At 42.6% G+C, this 24391-nt stretch overlaps 1 protein-coding gene across 3 annotated transcripts in view; it reads left to right on the forward strand.

The window, feature by feature from the left end:
• The window catches only part of TPR (translocated promoter region, nuclear basket protein), a 120478-nt gene that overhangs the window by 59862 nt on the left and 36225 nt on the right, over positions 1-24391 (forward strand). For all 3 annotated transcript variants that reach the window (XM_081325900.1, XM_081325902.1, XM_081325901.1), the window contains exons 28-38: positions 1163-1300; positions 3719-3850; positions 8623-8753; positions 10999-11209; positions 12140-12283; positions 12873-13071; positions 14487-14692; positions 15260-15321; positions 16019-16227; positions 17084-17350; positions 18117-18265. In XM_081325900.1, coding sequence (XP_081182026.1) covers positions 1163-1300; positions 3719-3850; positions 8623-8753; positions 10999-11209; positions 12140-12283; positions 12873-13071; positions 14487-14692; positions 15260-15321; positions 16019-16227; positions 17084-17350; positions 18117-18265 — 1848 coding nt within the window. The remainder of the gene's footprint in view (positions 1-1162; positions 1301-3718; positions 3851-8622; positions 8754-10998; positions 11210-12139; positions 12284-12872; positions 13072-14486; positions 14693-15259; positions 15322-16018; positions 16228-17083; positions 17351-18116; positions 18266-24391) is intronic.

Below are 24391 nucleotides of genomic sequence, written 5' to 3' on the forward strand. Positions count from 1 at the left end.
CCATGAACTCCCGAGCTAACTCAGATGATCCTCCTAGGGATGGTAGATTGAAGTCACCCAAAACTATAAGTTTGGGGAACTCAATCACCAACCCCGAGAGGACATCGAGTAGCTCAGGCAGGGCTGCCGCTGCGCGACTAGGCGAAAGGTACACCAGCAGCAAGCCCAACTGCGCCCCAGGACCACATCTCAAAAAGAGAGACTCACACCCGACTATCCGGGGAACGGTGGTCTCCCGCAGACATAAGGTCTCCCTGATAACTACCGCCACTCCCCCGCCCCTACCTTGAGCCCGAGGCCAGTGTAGCACCCGGAAACCTGGTCGGCAAAGATCAACCAAAGGAACACCACCCTCTGGGCCCAACCAAGTCTCCGTGATGCAAGCCAGGTCCGCATGCTCACCCTCAACTAGATCCCGGACAAGGGGAGCCTTATTAACAACGGACCTGGCATTCAGGTACACCAGCCGGAGCTCAGGAGGCTGCACATCCTCCTTTTCTTGGAAGATGTTTTACTTCTCATGCAAGAAGTTTCTTCAGCTCTGAAGAAACTTCTTGGATGAGAAACAAAACGTGTTCAAAGAAAAACAAGAAAGTCCAGTTGCTGCCTCTTGAAAAAGCATCTTTGGGATTATCATTGACTTGTTTTCAAAAATGCTACTTTTTCTACATAAGAGAATGCCAGATTACGCGAACATGAAAAACAGAATTAATGGTTCTCTGAAAAATCTTGAGATTTTTCTAAGAAGGTATATAATTGGGGGCAAGTTCTCTTGGAAGATGGTTTGTTTGTATAGAATAATAATAAAACCCAATGTGCCTGGTTGACACATAATAGTTGGATATGAACATGAGTACACAAATGTCCTAAAAGTTTTGTTACTACATAAGATTGTGTAGCAGAAAATGCATGCTATATAAAGGAGAATATAGGAGGAGGAAGCAGCTCAGTCCTCTAGGCCTCATGGATCATATTAAAATCTAAATTATATTTCATGTATTTCCTCAGTTTGGGGGTTCATACATATTTTACATATAGTTTAGTATAAATACTTTGTGGCATTAATAAGTAATCATTTCTCAAGGAAATTTAACAGTAAAAATGGAAAGCAAGTTAGGAATTTGCACATATATTTGGATTTAAATATTGCGTTGTATTGTAGGTGACTGCAAAAACAATTGCTCAACATGAAGAATTAATGAAGAAGACAGAGACCATGAATGTTTTGATAGAAACAAATAAGATATTAAGAGAAGAGAAAGAGAAATTAGAACAAGAACTTCAGCAAATGCAAGCAAAAGTTAGTATGAATTTTAAATTTGTCCTTGAAGCCTCTAAAACCAATTCTCTAAATCAGGGCTTGTCAACTGGTGGTACGTGTACCACCTGTGGTACATTAGGGCCTGCCAGGTGGTACGTGACCATCCGCTTTCCAGCTGTTTGACACTTCTTTAGGGCTGTCAGGGCTCAAGCGCCAGGATCAGTGCTGCTTTCCAGCTGAATGGCATTCTTCGGGGGTGTCAGGGCCCAGCAGACGCGCCGGGATCAGCGCCACTTTCCAGCTGATAAACTGATCGGCGCTTCTTCGGGGCTGTCAGGGCTGAAGCGCCAGGATCAGCGCCACTTTCCAGCTGATTGGCGCTTCTTCGGGCTGTCAGGGCTCAGTGGAAGCACCAGGATCTGCACCAGGCTCCATCTTGGAGCTCGGCACTGATTCTGTTGCTTCTGCTGAGCCCCAAAGAATCACCAATCACCTGGAAAGCGGCACTGATCCCGGCGCATCTGCTGAGCCCCGAAGTAGCACTTATCACCTGGAAAGCAACATTGATCCCTGCTCTCACACACACACAAATGTGCGAGCAGTTACAGCTGAAGGCGTTGGCCTCGCTGGCCAGGAAGGCACACTGGAGTCCCAGTTACCGGTAAGGCAATCAGCCTGCTCCACTCCCATCTCCCGCTTTGCTCGGCTCGAGCGTTGGTACTTCCAAAAGTGGCTGCTTCAAGGTCACACGGGCAACCCTCGGCCGCTCGCCTCCGTGCCTCCAAATCGATCCCTGGGCCAGCGTGCCTGACTGAGTCATAAAAGGGCCAGGTTTGAAGACCCCTGCTGTATATCAATTTTGCTGCATGTCGAGAGGCGTTACCTCACAAGAGCCTCAACTCTGATCGTTGATTGGTCCGCTGTCACTTCGGTCAACTCCCTTGTCAAGCGGCTTGTAATTGGGTGATGCCATTAAACTCTCGCACTGAACGGGAGGGCATGCACTGTGGTTCTTGCTCTCCAATAGGCCACCATGGAGGGGAGGGTTATTTTACGATGGGGGCAGGTGAGAGAGAGAGACAGGAGGGGAGGTTATGGCGGGAGAGACGAAAACTGCTTCCGAGTGGCCTCATCATGGCTGCCGCCTCCTGTTACGGGTTGTGGTTCTTTCGATCCTGGTGCGCAGCTCCGGTAAATGGGCAGGTAAGCACAAGATAGTTCAGGGCATCCCCAGCTGCCCCTTTTCCTCTTGAGCCTTTTCCGGTAACGGAGGCTCAGGATGCCTAAGTGGCCTTATTGTTAGGAAGCGATGATGAGCTCATGTTGATTTTTTAACCGGAAATCCCCCATCAGAAAATAATTCTTATCATTAGGAGCATGTCTTCTTGTGATAGTTTGGGCTATACCGAGTATTAATTTTCCTCAATTTATGTCTGTAAAGTGATTTGAGGAGTGTGGTTGCTTGGATTATGATAGAAGTTTTAAAGTTAAGTAGCCATCAGGTTTCTTGGTAAAAATGGATTTGGAAGGAAGGAAGGGAGGAAAGGAGGAAGGGAAAAAGAGGGAAGGAAGGAAGGAAATGACAATGAGAGGGAGGGAGGGAAGGAAGGAAAGAAGGAAGAAAGGGACAGTGGGAGAGGGAGGGATAGAGAATGAGAGAAAGAGGGAGAAATAGACGGAGAGAGAAAAAGAGGGAGACAGAGAAAGAGCGAGAGAGAGATTAAATTAGTAACATGGTTAAGTGAATCTGGTTTCCCCATTAACTTTGCTTGTCAGAAGATTGCAAAAGGCGATCACATGACCCTGGAACAATGTGACCATCATAAATATGAATTGGTTGCCAAGCATCCAAATGTAAATCATATGACCCTGGGGATGCTGCAATTGTCATAAGTGTGAAAAATGGTCATAAGTCACTTTTTCAGTGCCGTTGTAACTTTGAACAGTTACTAAGCAAACTGTTGTAAGTCAAGGACTACCTGTACTTTATCACTTTTTCCCTTTTTTTTTTGGTCATCAAATTTTTGACACCTTGCTAGGTGACTCGTGGTACTCGAATGTTGCCATATTCTAAAAGTGATGCAATAGGTGAAAAGGTTGAAAAGCCCTGCTCTAAATCAGTCCTTTGGGTTACATTGTTATAAATCTGTGATTTTCATTCAGTTCAGAACTCTAAAAGAATATTGCGCTATTGGTACTTATTTTTAAAAAACTGTTTTGTTCTTCTAAATTTTACGGAATGAACAAGATCTGATTATTGATTTGTGGAAAATATAAAAACTCGTTTAAAACATATCTGTCTACAGTTACAACCCACAGTCTGTTTACCAACAAATGGGTGATATATTAAAAGATATAAGGCAACAAGCTGTTTATTCCCTCAAACAAAAAAATGGTTGTATTTTGACTGTATGGGGAAGCAATGCTCTGAGTAATTGTCTCCTATGATGATTTCAGGTACGTAAGCTGGAAGCTGATATCTTGCCTCTGCAAGAATCCAATGCTGAGCTCAGTGAGAAAAGTGGGATGCTTCAAGCAGAGAAAAAGTTGTTGGAAGAGGATGTCAAGCGATGGAAAACCCGGACTCAGGTGAGCTCCTTTTAGATTCTAGAACACACATGACATTTCTATAGAATTAAAAACAATTTCTTTCTTAACAGTGGTTGAAAACATAGGAAGAATGAGACAACAAAAGAAAAAAGGAGGTTAATAGTTACTGTCGAGAGTTGTGAGTCTATATGTCCATATATGCTATATAGAAATTAAAAGAAAGAGCAATTAAGGCCATGGTGGCGAACCTATGGCACACGTGCCACAGGCGGCATGCAGAGCCCTCTCTGTGGGCATGTACGTTGTCGCCCCAGTCCTAGGCCTTCAGCTGGGTGTTATAAAACATTTTCACTTTAGGCCTCCGACGCCATGTGCAAAAGAAAAAAGGGTTCAATCAATCAATCAATTTCAACTTCTCACGGGGACAAGAAAGAGCTCACAAAGTTGGAATTGATTGATTGAACTTTATTTTTAGTCCCACACAGCAGCAGAAGAAGTGACGCGTTGGAGCTGGAAAGAAGGTGCCGCATGGGGGTGGAGTGGAGCGGTGGGAGCAGGACACTCCATGCAAGGGGTGGGGCGGGGCCTGTGCATGGGGTAGAGAAGCAACGGGGTGGCACTAGTATGGTGGTAGACCAGTTGCTTCCCTCCCCCTGCCAGACACCTGCCGAAGCTGTGCAGGGTAAGGTTGCCGGGCCTACCCCCGCTCAGATGCCCCCGCCTCCCTAAGTGTTTTTTTACTTTCAGCTGCATTCCATTTCTCCATTCGCTTCTCAGCCTTCGCCACGTGTTTGTGGGACTATCGGTTAAAAAAAAAAGTTCCATCAGACTTTCTAACTACTCACGAGATCTTATGAGAAGAAAGTCTGATGGAACTTTTTTTTTTTTTGCTCCCTGGGGCTGTCCCAGAAATGGCAAGGGACCGGCCCCTGCTGCCCTGGCCCACCCCAACCCAGCTGGGCGCTCTCCTGGTGCATGCACAGGAAACAATGAGCACTCAGGGGCTGCTGGTTTGCAGCTGCAGCTCATTTGCCTCACCCCGTCTGTCACGCCCGGCCATTCCCTCACTTTGCTGGGCCCACACCTGTCACGTTTCCGACGTATGGGCTTTTCAAGTGACTCTGAGGCATTGTTTACCTTAAAAGTCCTTTATTAGCCTAATACACCGGCAAATGCTTGCTCGAAGGAAGCTGGAATATGAAATCTCCGCCCCTTGCACAATATATTAAAACACAATTCTCCACCTTTCTAATTTTGTCATTAATCATATTCTCCAATTAATTTAAAGAATTAGTTTCCCTTCCGTTGTTCTTTAATTTCAGATGGCCTTGAGGTACAATCCTCTTCCCCCCTCCCAACTTTAATCCAATCTCTTAAAGTAATACACAAGTTTAACATATGAAATGGCTACTTCTTCATCTTTTCAAGCAATAACATTTGATGTTAGCAGTGTTGACAACACCTTTCCTTGCTTGGACCTTGGTGTTCTATAAGTGGCACAAGCCGAGCATTGGCCGGTTAGCATTTGCCCTCTCTGCCATGTTGTAGGGCTGGAGAGGGGAATGCAGCAGTCATGCAGAGCCGCAGCCTGGAACTGCTGGTGGCCAGCAATGTGTGGTGGCTGGAGAGAAAGGTGAGAAGGAGGAGAAAGCAGAAAGAGCTTTCTCTCTCTCTCTCTCTCTCTCTCTCTCTCTCTCTCTCTCTCTCTCTCTCTCTCTGTGTGTGTGTGTGTGTGTGTGTGAGAGAGAGAGAGAGAGAGAGAGAGAGAGAGAGAGAGAGAGAGAGAGAGAGAGAGAGAGAGAGAGAGAGAGAGAGAGAGAGAGAGAGAGAGAGAGAGAGAGAGAGCCAGGAGGGAAAGAGGAGGAGGAGGAAGTCAAGGTGTTACAAAAAAGGAGAGCCTCCCCTTTTCTTCCCCCCTTCTCTTTTTTTTAACCTCCTCCAACTCTTCAGGTGCAGCTGGAGGAAAAGGGCAAGAAGGGGGAGAAAGCAGGGAGAGTTTTTTGTGTGTGAGGGAGACAGAGAAAGAGAGATTGAGCCAGTAGGGAAGCAAAAGTGTGGGGAAAGGAAAGCATTGCACAGTAAGCAAACTTACAAAAAGGATTTCTCTCTTTGTCTCTCACACACAAACGTGCTGCGTTGGGGAGGTGGTGTGCAGGCAGGTGAGAGAGCAAACTCGCAGATGGGCTTTGTGGTCTGTTCTTGCCAAATCCCCACCCTAAAATCATAGAACTCTTTGGACTGAATGGGAAGTTAAGAGGAATTGGAATGAATTGAAATTACAAGTCAACTCTCCCCCCCAATTATTTTGTCGGAGATGTGGAAAGTGTTTCTTGCTTCTACTTCCTCTCATCTGCTCTTTTATAATTTAATCCAGCCTCACTCAAACTAATGTCTTTTGGGTGTCATGGACCACAGTTCCCATAATCCTGTGACTATATGGGCTAAAAATGCAATGCCTTATTTTCTCTGCAGTATGAGCCTAGGAGGCAGTAGGTCTGTGGGATTTAGATGTATTTAAACATTTGTTTCTTCTGCCTAATTTATTAAATCAATATCTAATTTGAAATAAATGTTTCTGAGAAATCCAAGGTGGCTTACAAAAAAACCTCTCACAGACAGCTATTGTAAAGCATCACCAGCACTGCTTAGAACAATATTAAAAGTGTGTATTTTAAGAAAGAAAAACATTAGTATTAATTTACTTAGTGCTGTTTGACCATAAAATGTGTTGTTCTACATATGCCTGACTGAACAGTGTTTGGAGTTGCCTCTAAACGGGTGAGGGATGCACTGTTCATATTTTTCTTGGAAGAAATTTCTATAATCGGGGTGCTGTCTCTGAGAAGGCTCTGCTCATGGCCACTGTTCTATAAGCCAAACCAGGGGGACCATTTGGTCTAAATGGATGGTAAACATAGATGATGAGGGGGATGAAGGCTAAAACATATGACAAATATTTGTGGGAATTGGATGTGGCTAGCTTAGTGAAAAGGACTAGGGGTGGTGACATGATAATAGTGTTCTAATATTTGATGGCTGCCACAGAAAAAATAGGCCAACCTATTTTCCAAAGCATCAGAAGACAATAATAGATGGAAACTAATCAAGAAGAAAACCAGCCTAGAACTAAGGACTTGTGAAAACAACTAACCAGTGAAAAGGCTTGCCTTCAGAAGTTGTGGATGCTCCATCACTGGAGGCTTTTAAGTAGAGATTGGATATTCCATTGTCTGGAATGGTATACATCTCCTGCTTGAGCAGGGTCTTGGACAAAAGACTTCAAAGGTCTCTTACAACTCTCTTACTCTTTGAGAGAAGCGCTACCAACCTCTCCCCCTCCCCTCGTCCCTTCCTGGGCACAGAGAGAGGGAGGGAGGGAAGGAAGGAGGGGAGAGAAACAGGAAGAAAGAAAGGGAAGAAAATAAGGAAGGAGATGGGATGAAAAGGAGGGAGACGGAAGAAGGGGAGGGAGGGAGGAAAGGAAGGAAGGAGATTGGAATAAGAAGGAGGGAGGGTCTGAGGGAAGTCCTGTCTTAGCACTTGACCACCAGCAGCCCTGTTGCCCTTTCGCCATCCCCTAGTGGTCTCCCATCCTATTGCTGAGGATGCTTTGGTTACAAAAGCCAGGTCTCCTCGCAAGGAGAGGGAATGGGCCTCTGACCCACGCACTTTGCCCTCCTGCACCCACCATGAGCAACCTGGCCAAGGAGAGTGAGCACAGAAGCAGTAGCCTTGAGGGGGAGGTAAACACAGCTGGGCACCCTCTTGGGAAAGTGAGGCTAGGGTAGGCAGGGCTGTGGGGTCCTGGTGCTGTGGGAGCTCAAGGGCTGGGCTGGGTGTTTGACCTCTGCTGCTCAGGGCTCTGGGCAGTCCGTGCCACCATCCAGGGGCCCCCTGCATGGCCTGAGGCTCAGTGAGGCTCCTCCAGTGGACCATGCCCCGGCGCTTGCCCCGGTCCCACCGCATCTCCACCGGAGACCTTCAGATCCACCCCAGTCCTGCCCAGACCCGCCCAAGTGCCCCTGACGCGAGTGACGTTGAGCTGGCCACGGCCACCCAGTAGGCCATGCCCAAGCCAGCCACGCCCATCCAGCACGCGACAATAAATAAGTGGGGTTTGGGTTGCAGTTTGGGCACTCAGTCTCTAAAACTGAATTAAGGTATGAAAACACTTGAAGAATGAGATCAATAATAAAATGTGAGAAGTTTCACGGGCGAAGTTTACTTGAAAAAATAAGAATAAATAAAACTAAAGTCATAAAAAATTAAATAAGTTAGTCTTTAAGATTTCATAAGACTTTTTCTTCTAAAGTATCAGTTATAAGTGGTGAAGAAGTAGTAAATTATATCTTGGTGGGGTGTTTTGTGTGTGTGTGTGTGAGAGAGAGAGAGGGAGAGAGAGAGAGGCATCTTTGCCGCCTTTGTCCAAGCAGCAGTATCTCTTACTGATAGCCTATTTTTGAAATGTAAATGTAGTATAATATATTAGCTCTTCTGTTATAAAAAGTTTGTTATAAAGAATATAACAACAAACCTCACTGGGGAATGCAATAATCCATTTTAATAAGGAGAAATAAACCTTATGTATCAAATTTGTACCCTAAATCCCTAGAATCTCTGAATATCTATTTATAGCATTGGTTCCTAATATCTAGTATAGAAGAAACCCTTTGGATATGGTCATTATGATCCACATCAGTTTTGGTTTTACTTTTACACTTTTACACTCTTTCACTTTCTGAAAAGCACAAGAGTACTAAAGTAAAACTATATCTTCCTTAAGTTTAAGATGGTTTAATGTTCTCTTCCAGCATTTACTGAGCCAACAAAAAGATGCAGATGTTGAAGAATATCGGAAGCTTCTTTCCGAGAAGGAGGTGAACAACAAACGCATTCAGCAGCTAAGTGAAGAAATAGGCAGACTTAAAGCAGAAATTGCAAGGTGATTTGTAAAGAACATCTTGTGATTTGCGAAACTTTGTGATACTGTGAGATCTTTTCTGAAAACTAATATATTGTATTCCTTTATATGAGCTCAAAACATGTTTAAAAAACTGATTTTAATCCATATATATTTGTTGAAATTTTTACTTGTGGGGAATTAGATGTCCTTGTTCCACTTAACTCCAACCTTCGCTTTCTTGCTAAGGTTGTTGAGAGTGTGGTGGCACATCAGCTCCCTTCGGTTCTGGAGGAAACTGACTATCTAGACCCCTACCAATCGGGTTTCAGGCCCGGACACAGCACAGAAGCGGCATTGGTCGCACTAATAAATGATCTCTGGAGAGCTCGGGACAGAGGCTGTTCCTCTATCCTAGTTCTTCTAGACCTCTCAGCGGCTTTTGATACCATCGACCATGGTATCTTACTGCAGCGTCTCAGGGGATTGGGAGTGGGAGGCACGGTTCTCCAGTGGTTCTCCTCCTATCTCATGGGACGTTCGCAGTCGGTATTAACAGGAGGGTTCGAGGCCTCTCACTTGTGGAGTCCCTCAAGGATCGGTCCTCTCGCCTCTCCTATTCAACATCTACATGAAACCGCTAGGTGAGATCATTCGTGGTTTTGGAATCGGGTATCACCAGTATGCTGATGATACCCAGCTTTTTATTTCAACCCCAAACCACCTCAGTGATGCCCTGGATGTGATGTTCCGTTGCCTGGAAGCAGTTCGGGTCTGGATGGGGAAGAACAGGCTTCAACTCAACCCTGACAAGACTGAGTGGCTGTACGTACCTGCATCTCGGGATACTCAGAACATTCCATCTCTTTCTATAGGGGGTGAGTTATTACCCCCCACAGATAAGGCTCGCAACTTGGGAGTCCTCCTAGATTCACAGCTTTCCTTGGAAGACCACATAACATCTGTGACTAGGGGAACCTTTGCCCAGGTTCGCCTGGTGCGCCAATTACGGCCCTATCTAAACCGAGATGCCCTACGTACGGTCACCCATGCACTCGTGACCTCTTGTTTGGACTACTGCAATGCTCTTTACATGGGGCTACACTTGAAGACCACTCGGAGGCTCCAACTGGTACAGAATGCAGCCGCGAGAGTTGTGTTGGGAGTCTCCCGATACTCCCATGCTACACCTCTACTCCGTGAGCTGCATTGGCTCCCAGTTGTCCTCCGGGTAAGATTCAAGGTGCTGGTAATGGTTTTCAAAGCCCTACATGGCATGGGTCCGGAGTACCTTAGGAATCACCTGCTGCCAGCGTCAACGTCCCTCCGTCCAGTGCGCTCCCACAGAGAGGGCCTCCTCAGGGTGCCGCCGTTCGGAGAATGCCGTCTGGTGGCTCCCAGGGGGAGGGCGTTCTCTGTGGGTGCGCCTGACCTATGGAACCGTTTACCGGTTGAGCTCCGGATGGCTCCCGACCTTCGCTCCTTCCGACGTGACCTAAAAACACACCTGTTTAAGCAATCCGGTCTGGTCTGATGGGTTCTTTTGTAATTATTATTTTAAGGTAACTATCTTCTACATTTGGGCTAAATTAGGGTTTAATTTGTTTTCAATATCTGTATTTGTACATTCTATTATTTATGTCACTGTTCACTGCCCTGAGTCCTTAGGGAGAAGGGCGGTATACAAATCAAATCAAATCAAATCAAATAAATAAATAAATAAATAAATAAATAGATAAATAAATAAATAAATAAATCTAAGTGGTACTCTTGTACTGAATTTTTTTCCTTAAATGCACTGCATCTTGCTTTCTTGATACTCCATGTTTGATCGTTTCATCCTTCCTGCAGTGCAGATAAAGCTGGATAATTTTATAGTAACTGAAAAGCTTTTGTAGTAGAACAAATGCTTTATATCCTAATTTCACTGCCCCGCATCTCCAATTATCTCAAATGGCAGGATGAGAAAAATCTTTGCCCAGCTCCCTAGATGATGTACATGGAAACTTGGATCCAGAGTTTTCTTGACAGATTAGAATAGCATTTGCGCAGAATACTGTCACTGTATTTTTCATACTTTCCTGACCCACTACCCCAACACTCACTTTTCAGAAGTAGGATATTAAATTTGGAATCAGGAGAAGAGGGACCAGGAAAGACCTTTGCAGTCTGAAATCAAATATTCTATTTAAATTGCTCAAATGATTCTTTTTGTAAAAAAATAATTAAGTACAGCAGTTGTATGTGGTGTTCATTTGGATTTAATTCTTTTTCAATTAATTTTAAGAACCAATGCATCACTGACAACAAATCAGAATCTGGTCCAGAGCCTCCGGGAAGATCTAACAAAAACAAAAACAGAAAAGGAAACGCTTCAAAAGGACTTGGAAATGAAAGTAGTAGACATCCAAGAGAAAGTCAAGACAATAACTCAAGTCAAGAAAATTGGACGTCGCTACAAGACTCAGTATGAAGAGCTGAAAGCACAGCATGATAAAGTAAGGCTCTTGGCATACGTGGCCTGTGAAAGTTGAGCAGCATAACTTTGAAGCACCTGATAGTTTTCAGGTTTATAGTCACCTGATTAGGTCATACATCTGTCTAGCCTTCGTGCTTTCTGTTAATGTCACTAATATTTAACTACATACTAAATCTAAAATTATCCACGGAGAGAGAATCTATACACTTAAGAGGTGTTCAACAACACTGAACATTGATGATAACTTGATTTCCTCAATATATTTTCCATGGTACTGAAGAGAAGCCACTTCTTTTGCTTTAGACAGGTGTTTCTTCTTTCCCATCTCCCAATCACTGTAACATTGATTGATTGTGCTGGATACCTTAGGGCCATAGCCAAGCAAAACTTCCTTTTCCTCATCTCACAAACACTTACCCATCTTCTCAAATAACCAGTCTATGTGGAGGGCCTGAAATACTCAATGATCTTCTGTAATGGCTAAATGGTCTGTGTGCAATCAACCCCAATCACTTTTAAGCATGTGCTGTAATTCTGTTGAAAACTGTGTTTTTTTCCTCAGAAAAACAAGAGAAGTAAAATATATGTATGTTTATGTGCGTGTGTGTGCATGTGTATGTGTGTCTGTTCATTTGCCTATCTCTCACATCCCAAATACTAGGGGAAGAAATATTTATTTAGCTACTTATTTATTAAATTTATACGCCCCATCTCACCATCCAAAGCAACTAAAAATATTAGCCTGTAGCTGCGAAACAAAACAAAAACTTGCCAAACCTGTTGAAGCTCTCTTGTTACTCCATGTAGGCCTGCAATGTTGAATTTTATCTCTACAGCCTTGGTGCCAGTGTGTAGGAGTTCTCTATGATGTACTGTTTTAGAAGTTATCAGCATATATAAGACTGGATATGGTTGTACAAACATTATTATTAATGGTCTAAAATTGCAGATGGTTGCTGAGGTTTCCACACAGTCTTTTGTGGAGCAGTCAGAACATGCTTCAGACAAAGAACATCAGGAGATGAAAGAGGCTCTAAACCAAGCTGAGGTCAAAATAAAAGCTTTAGAGGGGCAGATTGAAATTCTTCAGAAGGTAAGAGAACTTTCAAGGGGAGTAGCTGTGCAGCTCTGATGTACTTACTAGCAAAACAGAAGTGGAGCATTGTCACTTGAAAATTCTTAAGCATTTAAAGCTTAAGCCTCCACAAATAGTGGTTCTGAGAATAAAATAGGAGATTTCCCTCTGGGTACCTGAAGTCCTTTGGGGAAATTGTATGATAGACAAAGGCTTTATAGCAGTGCCCACCCATCCCCAACAACCTTTTGGGCACTAGGGACTGGTTCTGTGGAGAAAGGTTTTTCTGTGGAGCAGAGGGGGCGTGGTTTTGCGTGCTGCCTGCACCTTGCAGATAGGACTTCGCTTGTTTGTGTGGCCCCATTGCTGGTATGCCGCGAACCAGTGTGGTCCATGGACCAGGGGTTGGGGACCCCTGCTTTATCGAATCCATTCATTGGTCTGCTACCATAGGAAAAAAAATAATAGAAGCCTGATCAATAGCAAACTATAGCATGCTTTAAAGTTCTTGTAGCAGATTTATGTGAAGAATTCCTAGTATTTTATCAATCCCATCAGCTATGGAAAGTTGCAGTGTCCTAATGTTTCCATGCCTCGGTTTCAATAGACTCTAGGAGAGAAGGACACTGAAGTAAAGAATCTTCAGGAGCAAGTATCCCAGTTGCAATCAGAGCTTTCCCACCTTCAACAAGATCTACATGAAAAAACAACACAGGAAGAACAACTCAGACAACAAGTTGCTGAGAAAGAAGAGAAAACTAAAAAGACACTTCTGGCTGCCAAGCAGAGGATTGCACAGCTGGCAGGTGAGTTGGCTTTAAGGATTTTAAATTTTAAAGGAAATGCTGTTTTAAACTAGTGAGTTTGTAGAAGATTGACTATCTGATTTTGATTTAAATTAGCTTTTGGGAATTACTGTTGGCTTTTCAAGTGATTGTCGATCAGAAGGTCGGCAGTTTGGCGGGTCGAATCCCGAGTGCCGCGTAGCAGAGTGAGCGCCTGTTACTCGTCCCAGCTTCTGCCAACCTAGCAGTTCGAAAGCACGTAAAAATGCAAGTAGAAAAATAGGGACCACTACGGTGGGAAGGTAACAGCGTTCCGTGCGCCTTTGGCGTCTAGTCATGCCGGCCACATGACCACGGAGATGTCCTCGGACAAGCGCTGGCTCTTCGGCTTTGAAACGGAGATGAGCACCGGCCCCTAGAGTCGGAAACGACTAGCACACACGTGCGGGGGAACCTTTACCTTTACCTTTTACCTTTCAAGTGATTGTTGAACCTAAGTAGCATATGGGCTAACATAAAAGAAGAGTCTTTGTCAGATAATTCCTAATGCTAGTATTATCATAGTTGCTATTTTCTTGGAAGAGGTTTAATAAGTAGAGAAGGAAGGAGAACTAGAGAAAGGAGAGATATTTGATACTTTTGTTTTTAGCTATCTTTTATTGTTTTTTATTGTTGTGAGCCACTTGGAAATCATTATGTGAAGCCATATAAGTCCTGTAAATAAATTTTCACATTAGTGGAGCAAATACTATAAGACTAGCTCTCTCTTCTATTGATAAGACAAGACCAAGAACTTCTCTTTTTTCCCCCTTGGTAGGAAATGCATGCTCAATTTATGCTCATACTTAGTTTTCTCAAAGGAGAGAAGCAGACTTGGCCATCTTTAGAAACTGGAGCCAATCCTTATGAAAAAGAAAATTTCTGCAAGAGGAAACAGAATGCTTAGAAGCTAGTGCTGGACCACTACAAACAAGGAGGTATCCTCCTCCCTTTTGCCTTGTAAGAGAAGGCCTTCCCCCCAAAAAGTAGCTGGGACTACAGGAACACTACTATTCCCCTTACAACCACAAAGAAATGGTGTCAGCAGGAGCAAGGCTGTCCCAGAGGAAGCAGTTAAATAGCATCTTCAATGGCTTAAGAGAGAACCAGGGGGCTGGATAGAACTAGGTTTGTCTACATAGAGCTTACTCTGTAGGGTATAGAAAAATCAACTTGTTTGAACTCTGGTGTTAGAGAATGCTTCTGCACATTCCTTGGACAGCAAGTGCTGAGGCATATAATTCTTTCCTTCTTCCAAGGAAGAGGTTTGTAACGCTTATAAAACTGTCCAGTTCATATTTTGGCTAAGAATTCTTCAAAAAATATATCTCTTTGCTAAAATACTTCGGTAAGCACTATCAAAATGAAGTGATTGATTTTTCTCTTCTTTAATTCAGGGGCAAAAGATCAGCTGACTAAAGAAAATGAGGAATGGAAGCAAAAGAATAGCACATTGGAGGAACAAAAGACAGAGTTAGAAGTTCGGATGAGTGCACTTAAATCACAATATGAAGGCCGAATTTGTCGTCTAGAGCGAGAACTCAGAGAGCAACAAGAGAGACATCATGAACAGCGAGATGAGCCTCCAGAATCTACTAACAAGGTAGATGTTTTGTGCTAAACAAGACTTCTGCAGATTGGACATTTTTATGTTTTCTTTGCCTTTCATCCTCTGCATAAGTTAATGAAAGAGATTGCCTAGACTAGCACTGATGATGTTAGTTTGGGTAATGAAATGTCTGCAAGAAAACAGCCAAGCTCAAAGAGCCTCAAGGACCCCTCACCTCAACCCTGGGCTACAAATATTCTCCTTTATTGGTAGATTGCCTTGGAGTCTATTTTTCTAGACTCCTATCCCAAGGCAACCAGGAATAATTTAAGATGGGAAAATCATCAGTTATGTCCTAAATGATATGCAGGAGCCTATGCTTCATCCAGCTTGAGGATATATGTGGGCAAACATCATCCATTTACCAACTGCCTACCTGATGAAATTGCAATAAAGGCTCAGGATAAATACCACCCTATTCTGGAATATCTATTGATTGTAACCTATTTCAAGATTTTAAGAATAGGTAGCAGTATTCAAATATATTAAATGAATAACTTAACTACAAATATATTTGTGGCTATCTTGCCTCCTCTGGCTTAAACTAATTCTTATCATTAGGCTCCAGAGCAGCAAAGACAGATCACTCTCAAATCAACTCAAGCTGCAGGTGACCGAGGAATGTGAGTTCTTGATTTTTTTTCTATTATACTTTTCAAGCCTTCTTAAACTTAATTTAGAAGCAAAGCATAGCTCATCTTGTCTCCTTTCTTCTTTAGTTTTCTTCTTTTGTAAGAATGAAAGTTGCTAAGTTTTTAATGATAGTGAAAATAATAAAGACCACCAAATGGATAGTTCTAAACCTTTTTCCTTTGGAAAGGACACATTCCATAGCAGAAAGAATTAAGAATAGATTAAAAAAACTAAGTTATAAGACCTATAGACAAATCTATGATGCAACCACTATTGAAATGTAAAGTAGGGGAGTCCACAGGGATCAGTAAAAAGATGTTCAAGATGGTCACCACCATGAAATTAAGCCTACAATTTGAATTTTTTGCTCCTCTCCCTGATTCCACCCATTCCCCACAACACTTGTGCCATGAAAAATTATGGTCAGCTTGCCTCCATAAAGATCTTGAGCTGAGAAACATGTATGAAAAGATGTCCAAAACTGTCAAGAAGCTGGGATTCTTTCCCTTTGAGGGAAGATCTCTACATTTTAATCTTTTTTTTACACTGAAAGGGAAAAAAAGTCTAGATTTTTATTTATTTTTTGGTTGGGTTGGTTGGTTTTTCCTTTACTTAAGAGAAGCTGCATTGTACTCATGATTACATGCTTAAAGCATCCACCAACATATCATTTTGGATTATTTCTAGAGCTAGTGCTTCAGATCCACCAACAGCCAACATCAAGCCAACTCCTGTTGTGTCTACCCCAAGCAAAGTTACAGCTGCTGCCATACCCGGGAACAAGCCCACCCCAAGGGCTAGCATCCGTCCAATGGTTACACCTGCTACAGTCACCAATCCTACAACTACTCCAACAGCCACCGTTATGCCAACAACACAAGTGGAGACTCAGGAAGGTAATTTCTGATTGAAACATTAAAAAACATTAAAAATAAATGTAAGGACATAATAAGCAAGTGCTTATTTTTAAACAGGTAAGCAGGTAAGTTTTTTGAACCTCTAGAAAACTGGATCAAAGTCAAAAGGTTGACTCACATGCTAGTATACAGCACTACGTAAAGCCCCTTAATTAGTTAAAGAAAATGTATATTTGGCTTGAGATTGAGAAAATCACAGGTGGAGTGAAAGGTTATAACATCCCCCATCATAACACTTGGGATGTCCCTAATTCAAGGATTTTATGCAGCCTGAATCTTCTCATTAAACTCTAAAGATCTCTGTGATAGTATCTTGTAAAATAGAAATTTTTGAGCATTGTTGCAAAAATCTACTTAAAAGTGTGAAAAGATGAGAAATGGAACTTGGGGAAAAATATTTGGTGGGCTGTAATCTGAACTCTGGTGGAAAGGATGCCAATTTATTATAAAGTGTAGTATTTGTTTACTCTAGGTTCTGTTCCTTGTTGATGAAAATAGCATCCATTTCACAGTGACTATGGCTAAAATATCTAATCCTTTTTGTTGTATATTTAATCATAAATCTTAAAATTGCAAGAGATGCTTGTCTCAATATCTAAATGCCATACTATATTAACATGAATCATATTTCAGCGTAATGGTTACCTGAAGGTAGAAAACTTAAATACGGATTAATTTGACTCTGCCAGCAGCAACATCACTGTTTTTGTTTTTTTAAGGAAGTGAGATGACAACTTCTAGAATTATTTTCCCGCATTCTGAGCTGAGATTCCAGCTCTCACCTTAAACATGAAAACGATACATGAAACTGACCAACGTCCTAACTTCATTTCAGCCATGCAGTCAGAAGGACCAGTTGAACACGTTCCAGTCTTTGGAAGCACAAGTGGGTCTGTGCGCTCCACGAGCCCCAACGTGCAGACCTCTCTTTCCCAGCCCATCTTGACGGTTCCGCAACAGACTCAGGCCACAGCTTTTGTACAGCCTACTCAACAGAGTCATCCTCAGATCGAACCAGCTGCTCAAGAACCAGCCGTCATGGAGGTGGTACAGAGCTCCCAAATGGAAAGACCTTCTACGTCAACGGCAGTGTTTGGCACAGGTTTGGTTTCTGGAAACCACCACATCCACCTTCTTCATTCAGTCGTTTAGACTCAGCTCTCAAATTTTCAGGAAAAAAACTCACTTTGGCTAGGAGTTGAAGCCTACCTACATTGTACCCAGATTAGGAAAGAGTGTGTGATGTAAATGTTGACAGTGTAATATAAAATTAATTAAAAGTCAGCATTTTAGAAGCATTGATTATAAGCAACCAAGCTGTCTGTAAGGACTCACCTCAGTTAGCCACCCAAGAAAGCAGAACTCTTGAAATAGGCATTGTCTCAAAAGGATACTTTTATTAGGGACTAGTGACAGTAGGAAAGTTAAGGCAAGATCTGGGGAAAACCCCATTTAAACAGTAAACTAGCAGTCTCCCTCCTCCCACCAAAATCATAATGTCCATTTGAAATCCAGCCAATCCACAGGTGGCATGATATTTGGGTAACTGGCACAAGTTGGCGTGCATCACAAGGTCTTCTCCAGTTTCCTTTCTCCATAACTGTCTCCCTGATAAGGGAGGCACTTTCTTCTCTCATTTGGATAGAGGTGGGAGAGGAAAAGTAGAAAGTGAAAGTTCTCCCAAGCAACAGTAAATTCCCCCCCACCTCCAGCAGAATGGCAGAATATATATGCAGAGAAACAAGAAGGGTTTGGGGATCTGTCCATCGAAAGAAGAATTCCATAGCCACTGTTTGTTTGTTTGTTTGTTTGTTTTTCTTAGATCTTTAATGTAACGAGTTTGACTAAAGGAAAACATTCCCTTTTAGTTTCAGCTACTCCCAGCTCATCTCTGCCCAAACGAGCACGAGAGGAAGAAGAGGAGAATGCTGTTGAAAACTCAGAACAGATTCCCGAGGAAATGGTTGATCTGCCTCTTGCAAAGAAACTGAGAACTTTGCAAAGAGTTGGGCCAGAGGTTTGTAAGGGAAACTGGGACTATGAGCATCTCAAGAAAAAACAACAATGCAGTCTTAGATATTGGCTTTCAGCCATTTTGAACATCATCCTGTATTACAGAGGTCCCCAGCCTTTTGGGCACCATGAACCGGTTAGGTGAAGAGAGGTTTTTCTGTGGACCGGAGGGGGCTTGGCTTTGGGTGCTGCCTGCATCCTGTGGATGGGGTTTTCCTTGTTTGTGCAGACCGGTTGCTGTCATGGCACGGCCAGGTACTGGTCCACAGCCCGGGGGTTGGGGACCCCTGCTGAATTAGTTGCAGGGTCCCAGGGTCATGTGATCTCCTTTTACGACCTTCTGACAGGCAAAGTCAGTGGAGAAGCCAGATTCAGTTGACAACCATGTTAGTAACTTAACAACTGTAGTGATTCATTTAACAGCTGTGGCAACAATGGTCATAAAATGGGGCAGAACTCACTTAACAACTGTTTTGCCTAGCAACAGAAATTTTGAGCTCAGTTGTGGTTATAAGGAACTGCCTGTACCATGTTTTTCATTAAAATTGTCTTATACTATATTCATTTGTCAGATATCAAATGACAACTTATAAAGAGATTGCAGGTTTAAATGAGTGTATAGTATCAGTTATCAGTAATTAAACACGTTCAATTTTAACAACTGCCCATGGAAGCTGTTAAAACTTAAAGGTTTGACCTTGGTATTCGTGGATTTATTACTAAGATTTGCAAATTATTACAGTTACTGTCAGGACCCACCCCAATCCACATCTTAGGAAAGAAGTCTTGGAGACAGGATTGTCCAAACAGGAACTTTTACTAAAACATGGTTGACAGTGGATAATCTAGACAGGATCTGGAAATTGTCTCGCAGGTCGATACTTTAAAGTGTCCCTGAGTAAAACCTCTCCCCTCAGTCCATTTGGTCAGTCCTGGATCAGTTAAGTTTCAGGTGTCAAACTCCTCATGGGAAAAAAGAGCCCCAGTATCATTTGCAACATTATTACTTCCTCCCCTTCACATTCCCATCGGATATACAACCCAGAGTTCCGCCCTCCCCTCTTTCTTTCTTTGTTGTTCTTAGTTCAAAGGGTTTCTTCCCTGGTCTTTTGTGATGGCCTCCAGGCAGGCTGAATAAACAAACCTTGCACCTGAGAGATAGAGATGGCTGTTAACAACCCTGCCTTCTCTTCCCCTCCTTGGAAAAATGGCAGAATCCAGTAAGGGGGTGAGATTTAGATTTGCACAGTTAGAAATGAAATATAAATGGATTCTGACATTGTGCCCTCTTTCCTCTTTTTTTTTAAAAAGAGAGGTCCACCTGTGGAAGAAACAAAATATAGCATTAGCCTGGTTTGTTAGGATATTCTGTATGAAACCTCTTAAGCAACTTGGGTGCTGTAATGTGATGTTTATTGACCCACTCATTTTCTGAGGAGGAGAGGTGTTTCCAAGCTACTCAGTATTGAGTTGCTCCATGGTGTTTCCTTGAGTCCAGGATTTCTTTCACCTTGAAGTGTTGTTCTCCTTCCACCATGATAGGAGGTGGTGGTGTGGGGTTTGTTCGTAGGGGTGACTGTTGTTCTCTTTTTAGTAAACTGCAGTGAAAAATTGGGTGTATCTGCCTAAGATTTTTGGGTAATTCTAATTCTACTGTTACTGGGTTTATGATTCTTTTAATTGGAAAAGGTCCAATATATTTTGGTCCGAGTTTTTTTGTTTTGTTTATATTTTATTTTCTTATTCTTTACATACATATGTTAATTTTCCAAACAACATGTGAGCTGAGTTCATAATCCATTAATACATATACAAATTTCACTTTTTGGTTTTATTTTCCAACCATTTATAAAATAAGCTCCAGCTTTCATAATATTCTGATTCTTCTTTATCTTTTAATCTCATAGTTAATCTGTCCATTTCTGCACATTCCAGTATCTTCATTAGTTCTTCTTCTGATGGTACTTGTTCATTTTTCCAGCATTGTGCATAACTTATTGTTGCTGCAGTTATAATATGTAAAACCAAGTATGTATTTTGTTTATTAGTCTTTCCTGGTAGCATACCTAATAAAAATAATTCAGGATTAAATGTTACATGTTCTCCTAATATATTTTCTAGCCAAGTATGTATTTTCCTCCAATAAGCTTTTACTTTATCACATGTCCACCAAGTATGATAATATGTACCTATACTACATTGACATTTCCAACATTTACCTGATACATTTTTAACATTTTTTGCAAATATAGCTGGAGATAAATGCCATCTATAAAACATTTTATACAAAGTCTCTTTGTATGCAGTTGACATTGTCAATTTATAATTTCTCTCCCATAATATTTGCCATTCTTCTAATTCTATATTATAGCCAAAGTTATCCGCCCATCTTGTCATTGACCCTTTGATTTGTTCACTTTCCATCTCTAAAGTTAACAAAAAATTATACAACTTTTTAATTAGTTTCTCATCAGAAGTTAATATCAAACACATTTTGTTCTTTATAAAATTCAAACATTTTCATGTCTTTTTCATATCTATTTTGTATTTGTAAATGTACCAACCATGACATGTTGATAACCTGATGTTCCAATTCTTGCTTCATGTCCCATCAATATTTAAAATATCTTTGTCCATGTTTTTTCAAAATCTAACAAATTTACGTGTGAAAAAGCTTCAATTATTGATAACCACCCTGGAATTTTTACATATATTTTCATTTTGATTTTTTCCCATACAGTTATCAAAGCATTTCTAATACAGTGATTTTGAAAATAACTATGAATTTTGTTTTTCCCATACCATAGAAACGCGTGCCATCCCAACTGTAAATCGTGTCCCTCCAAACATAACAACCTTTTATTCCTAAGCATTATCCATTCTTTCACCCATGTCAGTACAGATGCTTGATAATACAAAGTCCACTCAGGTAAACCAAAACTCCCATTTTCTTTAGTATCTTGCAGAGTTTTCCTCTTTATTGTAGCTTTTTTTCCCTGCCGAGTTTTTTACAGGGTTGTAGTGATTTAAGGTATTTTGTGGATAAATATACCATCTCTCCCACCCTGAATGGTTTGGGATTGACTCTTTTTTTGTCTGCTTGCTCTTTGTATACTTGTCTAGCTTCGTCTAAAGCTTTCCTAACAATTGGCCAGATGTTTTGCAATTAAGCAATCTATTCCTTCAGTGCTGGAATTAACGGTTCATTTGGGGTTAGTTCTGGCATGGGGTTGAAACTTTGACCGGTAGCTACTTGAAAAGGAGTGTAACCTGTGCTGGAGTGGACTGCATTATTATATGCCACTTCTGCGAAAGGCAGTAGGTCTGTCCAATTTGTTTGCTGGAAATTAAGAAAGCATCTTAAATATTGTTCAAGTACTGAGTTTGAATTTTCAGTCGAACCCCCCCATCTGAGGATGATGATTAGATGGGTAGTTCCTAAAAGGGATAAAAATTCTTTCCAAAATGCTGACGTAAATTGCATCTCCCCTATCAGATATGATGCATTGTGGTGCCCCATGCAATCTGTAAATATGCTGCACGAAAAGTTTTACTAAGGCTTTTGTGGTGGGGATCTTTTGGCAAGGGATGAAGTGCACTTGTTTGGAAAACATCTGTGACCGTCCAGACTACAGTGTTCCCGTTGCTTTCTGGTAATTCCACTATAAAATCCATGGCTATTTCTTTCCATGGGACTGAGGGGTTCGCCACCATTGGAACAGTCCTGGCGATTTCCCTTGCAGCCTCTTAGCCGTCACACAAATTTGGCAGCTGCCCACATAGCTTTCTATGTCCTTTTTCATGGATGGCCACCAAAATTGACTTTTAGTGAAGTGTAAGGTTTTTACAAAACCGAAATATCCTGCTGATTTTGTATCATGGCACAGCTGCATGAAATTGATCCTCTGGGTGGCAGGTATGTATAACTTCTCACCCACCCAAGGTAGTCCATCTTTAATCGTGCACACATGTCTATTTTTCTGGAACCATTTATCAATTTCCAAAGACTTTTGGAATTCTATTCCAGTTTGGCTATCCACCCGTGGCTTTATTTTTGCTTCGGTCCTGGTGGTGACCAGTGCTGCCAGTTGTTCGGGCATAAGTGGTTTAGAATCTGTGACCCGTGTGCTGTTATATTGGGGAATGCGAGATAATGCATCCGCCAAAAAATTCTTACCACCCGGTAAGTGTTTGAGAGTGAAATTGAATCGGTGAAAATGTTGGGACCAGCGGGCTTGCTTAGGAGTGAGTTTCCTGGGTGTTTTTAGTGCTTCCAAATTTTTGTGGTCTGTCCAGACCTGGAAGGGGATTTTATTTCCTTCAAGGAACTGGCGTCATGTAAGTAATGACCACCACACAGAGTAAGCCTCATTTTTCCACATGGCCCAACGTTGTTCTGTCTCTGTGAGTTTCCTGGATGTATATGCACATGGTTGCAATGCCCCCTCATCATTTTCCTGTAATAATACAGCTCCCACCGCCACATCGCTAGCGTATGCCTGTATTACAAAAGGTTTATCGGGATCTGGGTGTCTCAGGACAGGTTCGGCAGAAAAAAGTCTCTTTAGCTTCTCAAATGCTACTTGACATTCCATTGTCCACTTCAGGGGCTGGCTGGGTTTCACTGGGGACCCCCCCCCCCTTCATTTTCAACAAGTTTGTGAGTGACAGGGCTATTTGGGCAAGCGAAGGAATGAATTGGCAGTAGAAGTTTGCAAACCCCAGGAAACTGCATTTGCTTCCATGTGCAGGCGGGGTGCCCATTCTAATACTGCCCTGACTTTCTCAGGGTCCATTTCAATGCCCTCTGGGGATATGCGATACCCCAGGTAGTCTATTCTTTCCTAGTGGAATTCACACTTTGATAATTTAGCATATAGGTGGGTGGCCTGCAACTTTTTCAGAATTGCTCTGACTAGGTTAATATGTTCCTCTTTGGTCTCAGTAAAGATAAGGATGTCATCTAGGTAAACCAGGACCCCCTTATATAGGTGCTCTCTTAGTACTTCATTAATTAATTGCATAAAAACTGTGGGGGCCCCTTGCAGTCCAAATGGCAGGACTTTGAACTGGTAGCAACCCATTGGGCAATTGAACGCAGTGTTCCATTCATCTCCTTCCTTAATCCTAATGCGGTAGTATGCTTCTCTCAGGTCTAGTTTGGTAAAAATCCTTCCTTTCGATAGGTGGGATAGCATATCCTACATTAGGGGTAGGGGATACGGATTACATTCACTAATTGTGTTTAGAGACCTATAATCCACGCATAAACGAAGCGAGCCGTTTCTTCTCCCTGAACAGGACTGGGGCGGCCACTTTGGGTTTGGCAGGCTCAATAAATCCCCTTTCTAGGGTTTTTTTATGAATCTTTCCATCTCCATCATTTATTTAGGGCTTATGGAGTACAGCCTGGGCTTTGGGTGTTTTGCCCCGGGTTTGAAATCTATAGCACAGCCTGTGGGTTGGTGAGGGGGGAGCTCATCCGCCTGTTCCTCACTGAAAACTTCAGCAAGGTCCTGGTATTCTTCCGGTATTTCTGGTAACCCCTTCTCTTTCCCCACTGGTGCTGTCTCCTCTCTTCAGTTGGGGGAGGTGCTTTGGGGTTTTAAGTTCCTATGCTCCCCCTCCGGGAATTTGAGTTCTGAGTCCTCCAGTTTACCCAGGGGTTCCATTTCTTCAGCCATTCCAGTCCTAATATCATTGGGCATTCCATGCCTGGGGTCACTGCAAACATTATGTCTTCCTCATGAGTCCCCAGGGACAGGTGCACTGGTAAGGTGGCTAGGGTAGCTGGGACACCACCACCCCCGCTATGGACTCATCTAATTGGCCAAAGGAGATTGGTTGTTTTAGTCTCCTCACTGCGATGCCCAAATTCCCCGCCAGAGTCTATTAGGGCTTTTACTTTGACGGCTTCAGGCATGGAGGAAGCTAACATAGTCACTGTCTTAAGAATGGGTGGAATGGATCCACTTACCAAAGGTTCTCCGAGCTGTCCTCTGAGGTGTCCGCCGCCCCTGCAGTGTAGGCCGGAATCCCCTCCCAGTCCTTCGCAGGGGTTGTGGACTCTACAGCCTGTGCCCCTCATGGCAGTTCTTTTAGTTTGCCTTGGGACTTCCCTGGTCTCCTG

This window comes from Vipera berus (genome assembly GCF_964194415.1).
Source record: "Vipera berus genome assembly, chromosome: 3".
Taxonomy (NCBI): domain Eukaryota; kingdom Metazoa; phylum Chordata; class Lepidosauria; order Squamata; family Viperidae; genus Vipera; species Vipera berus.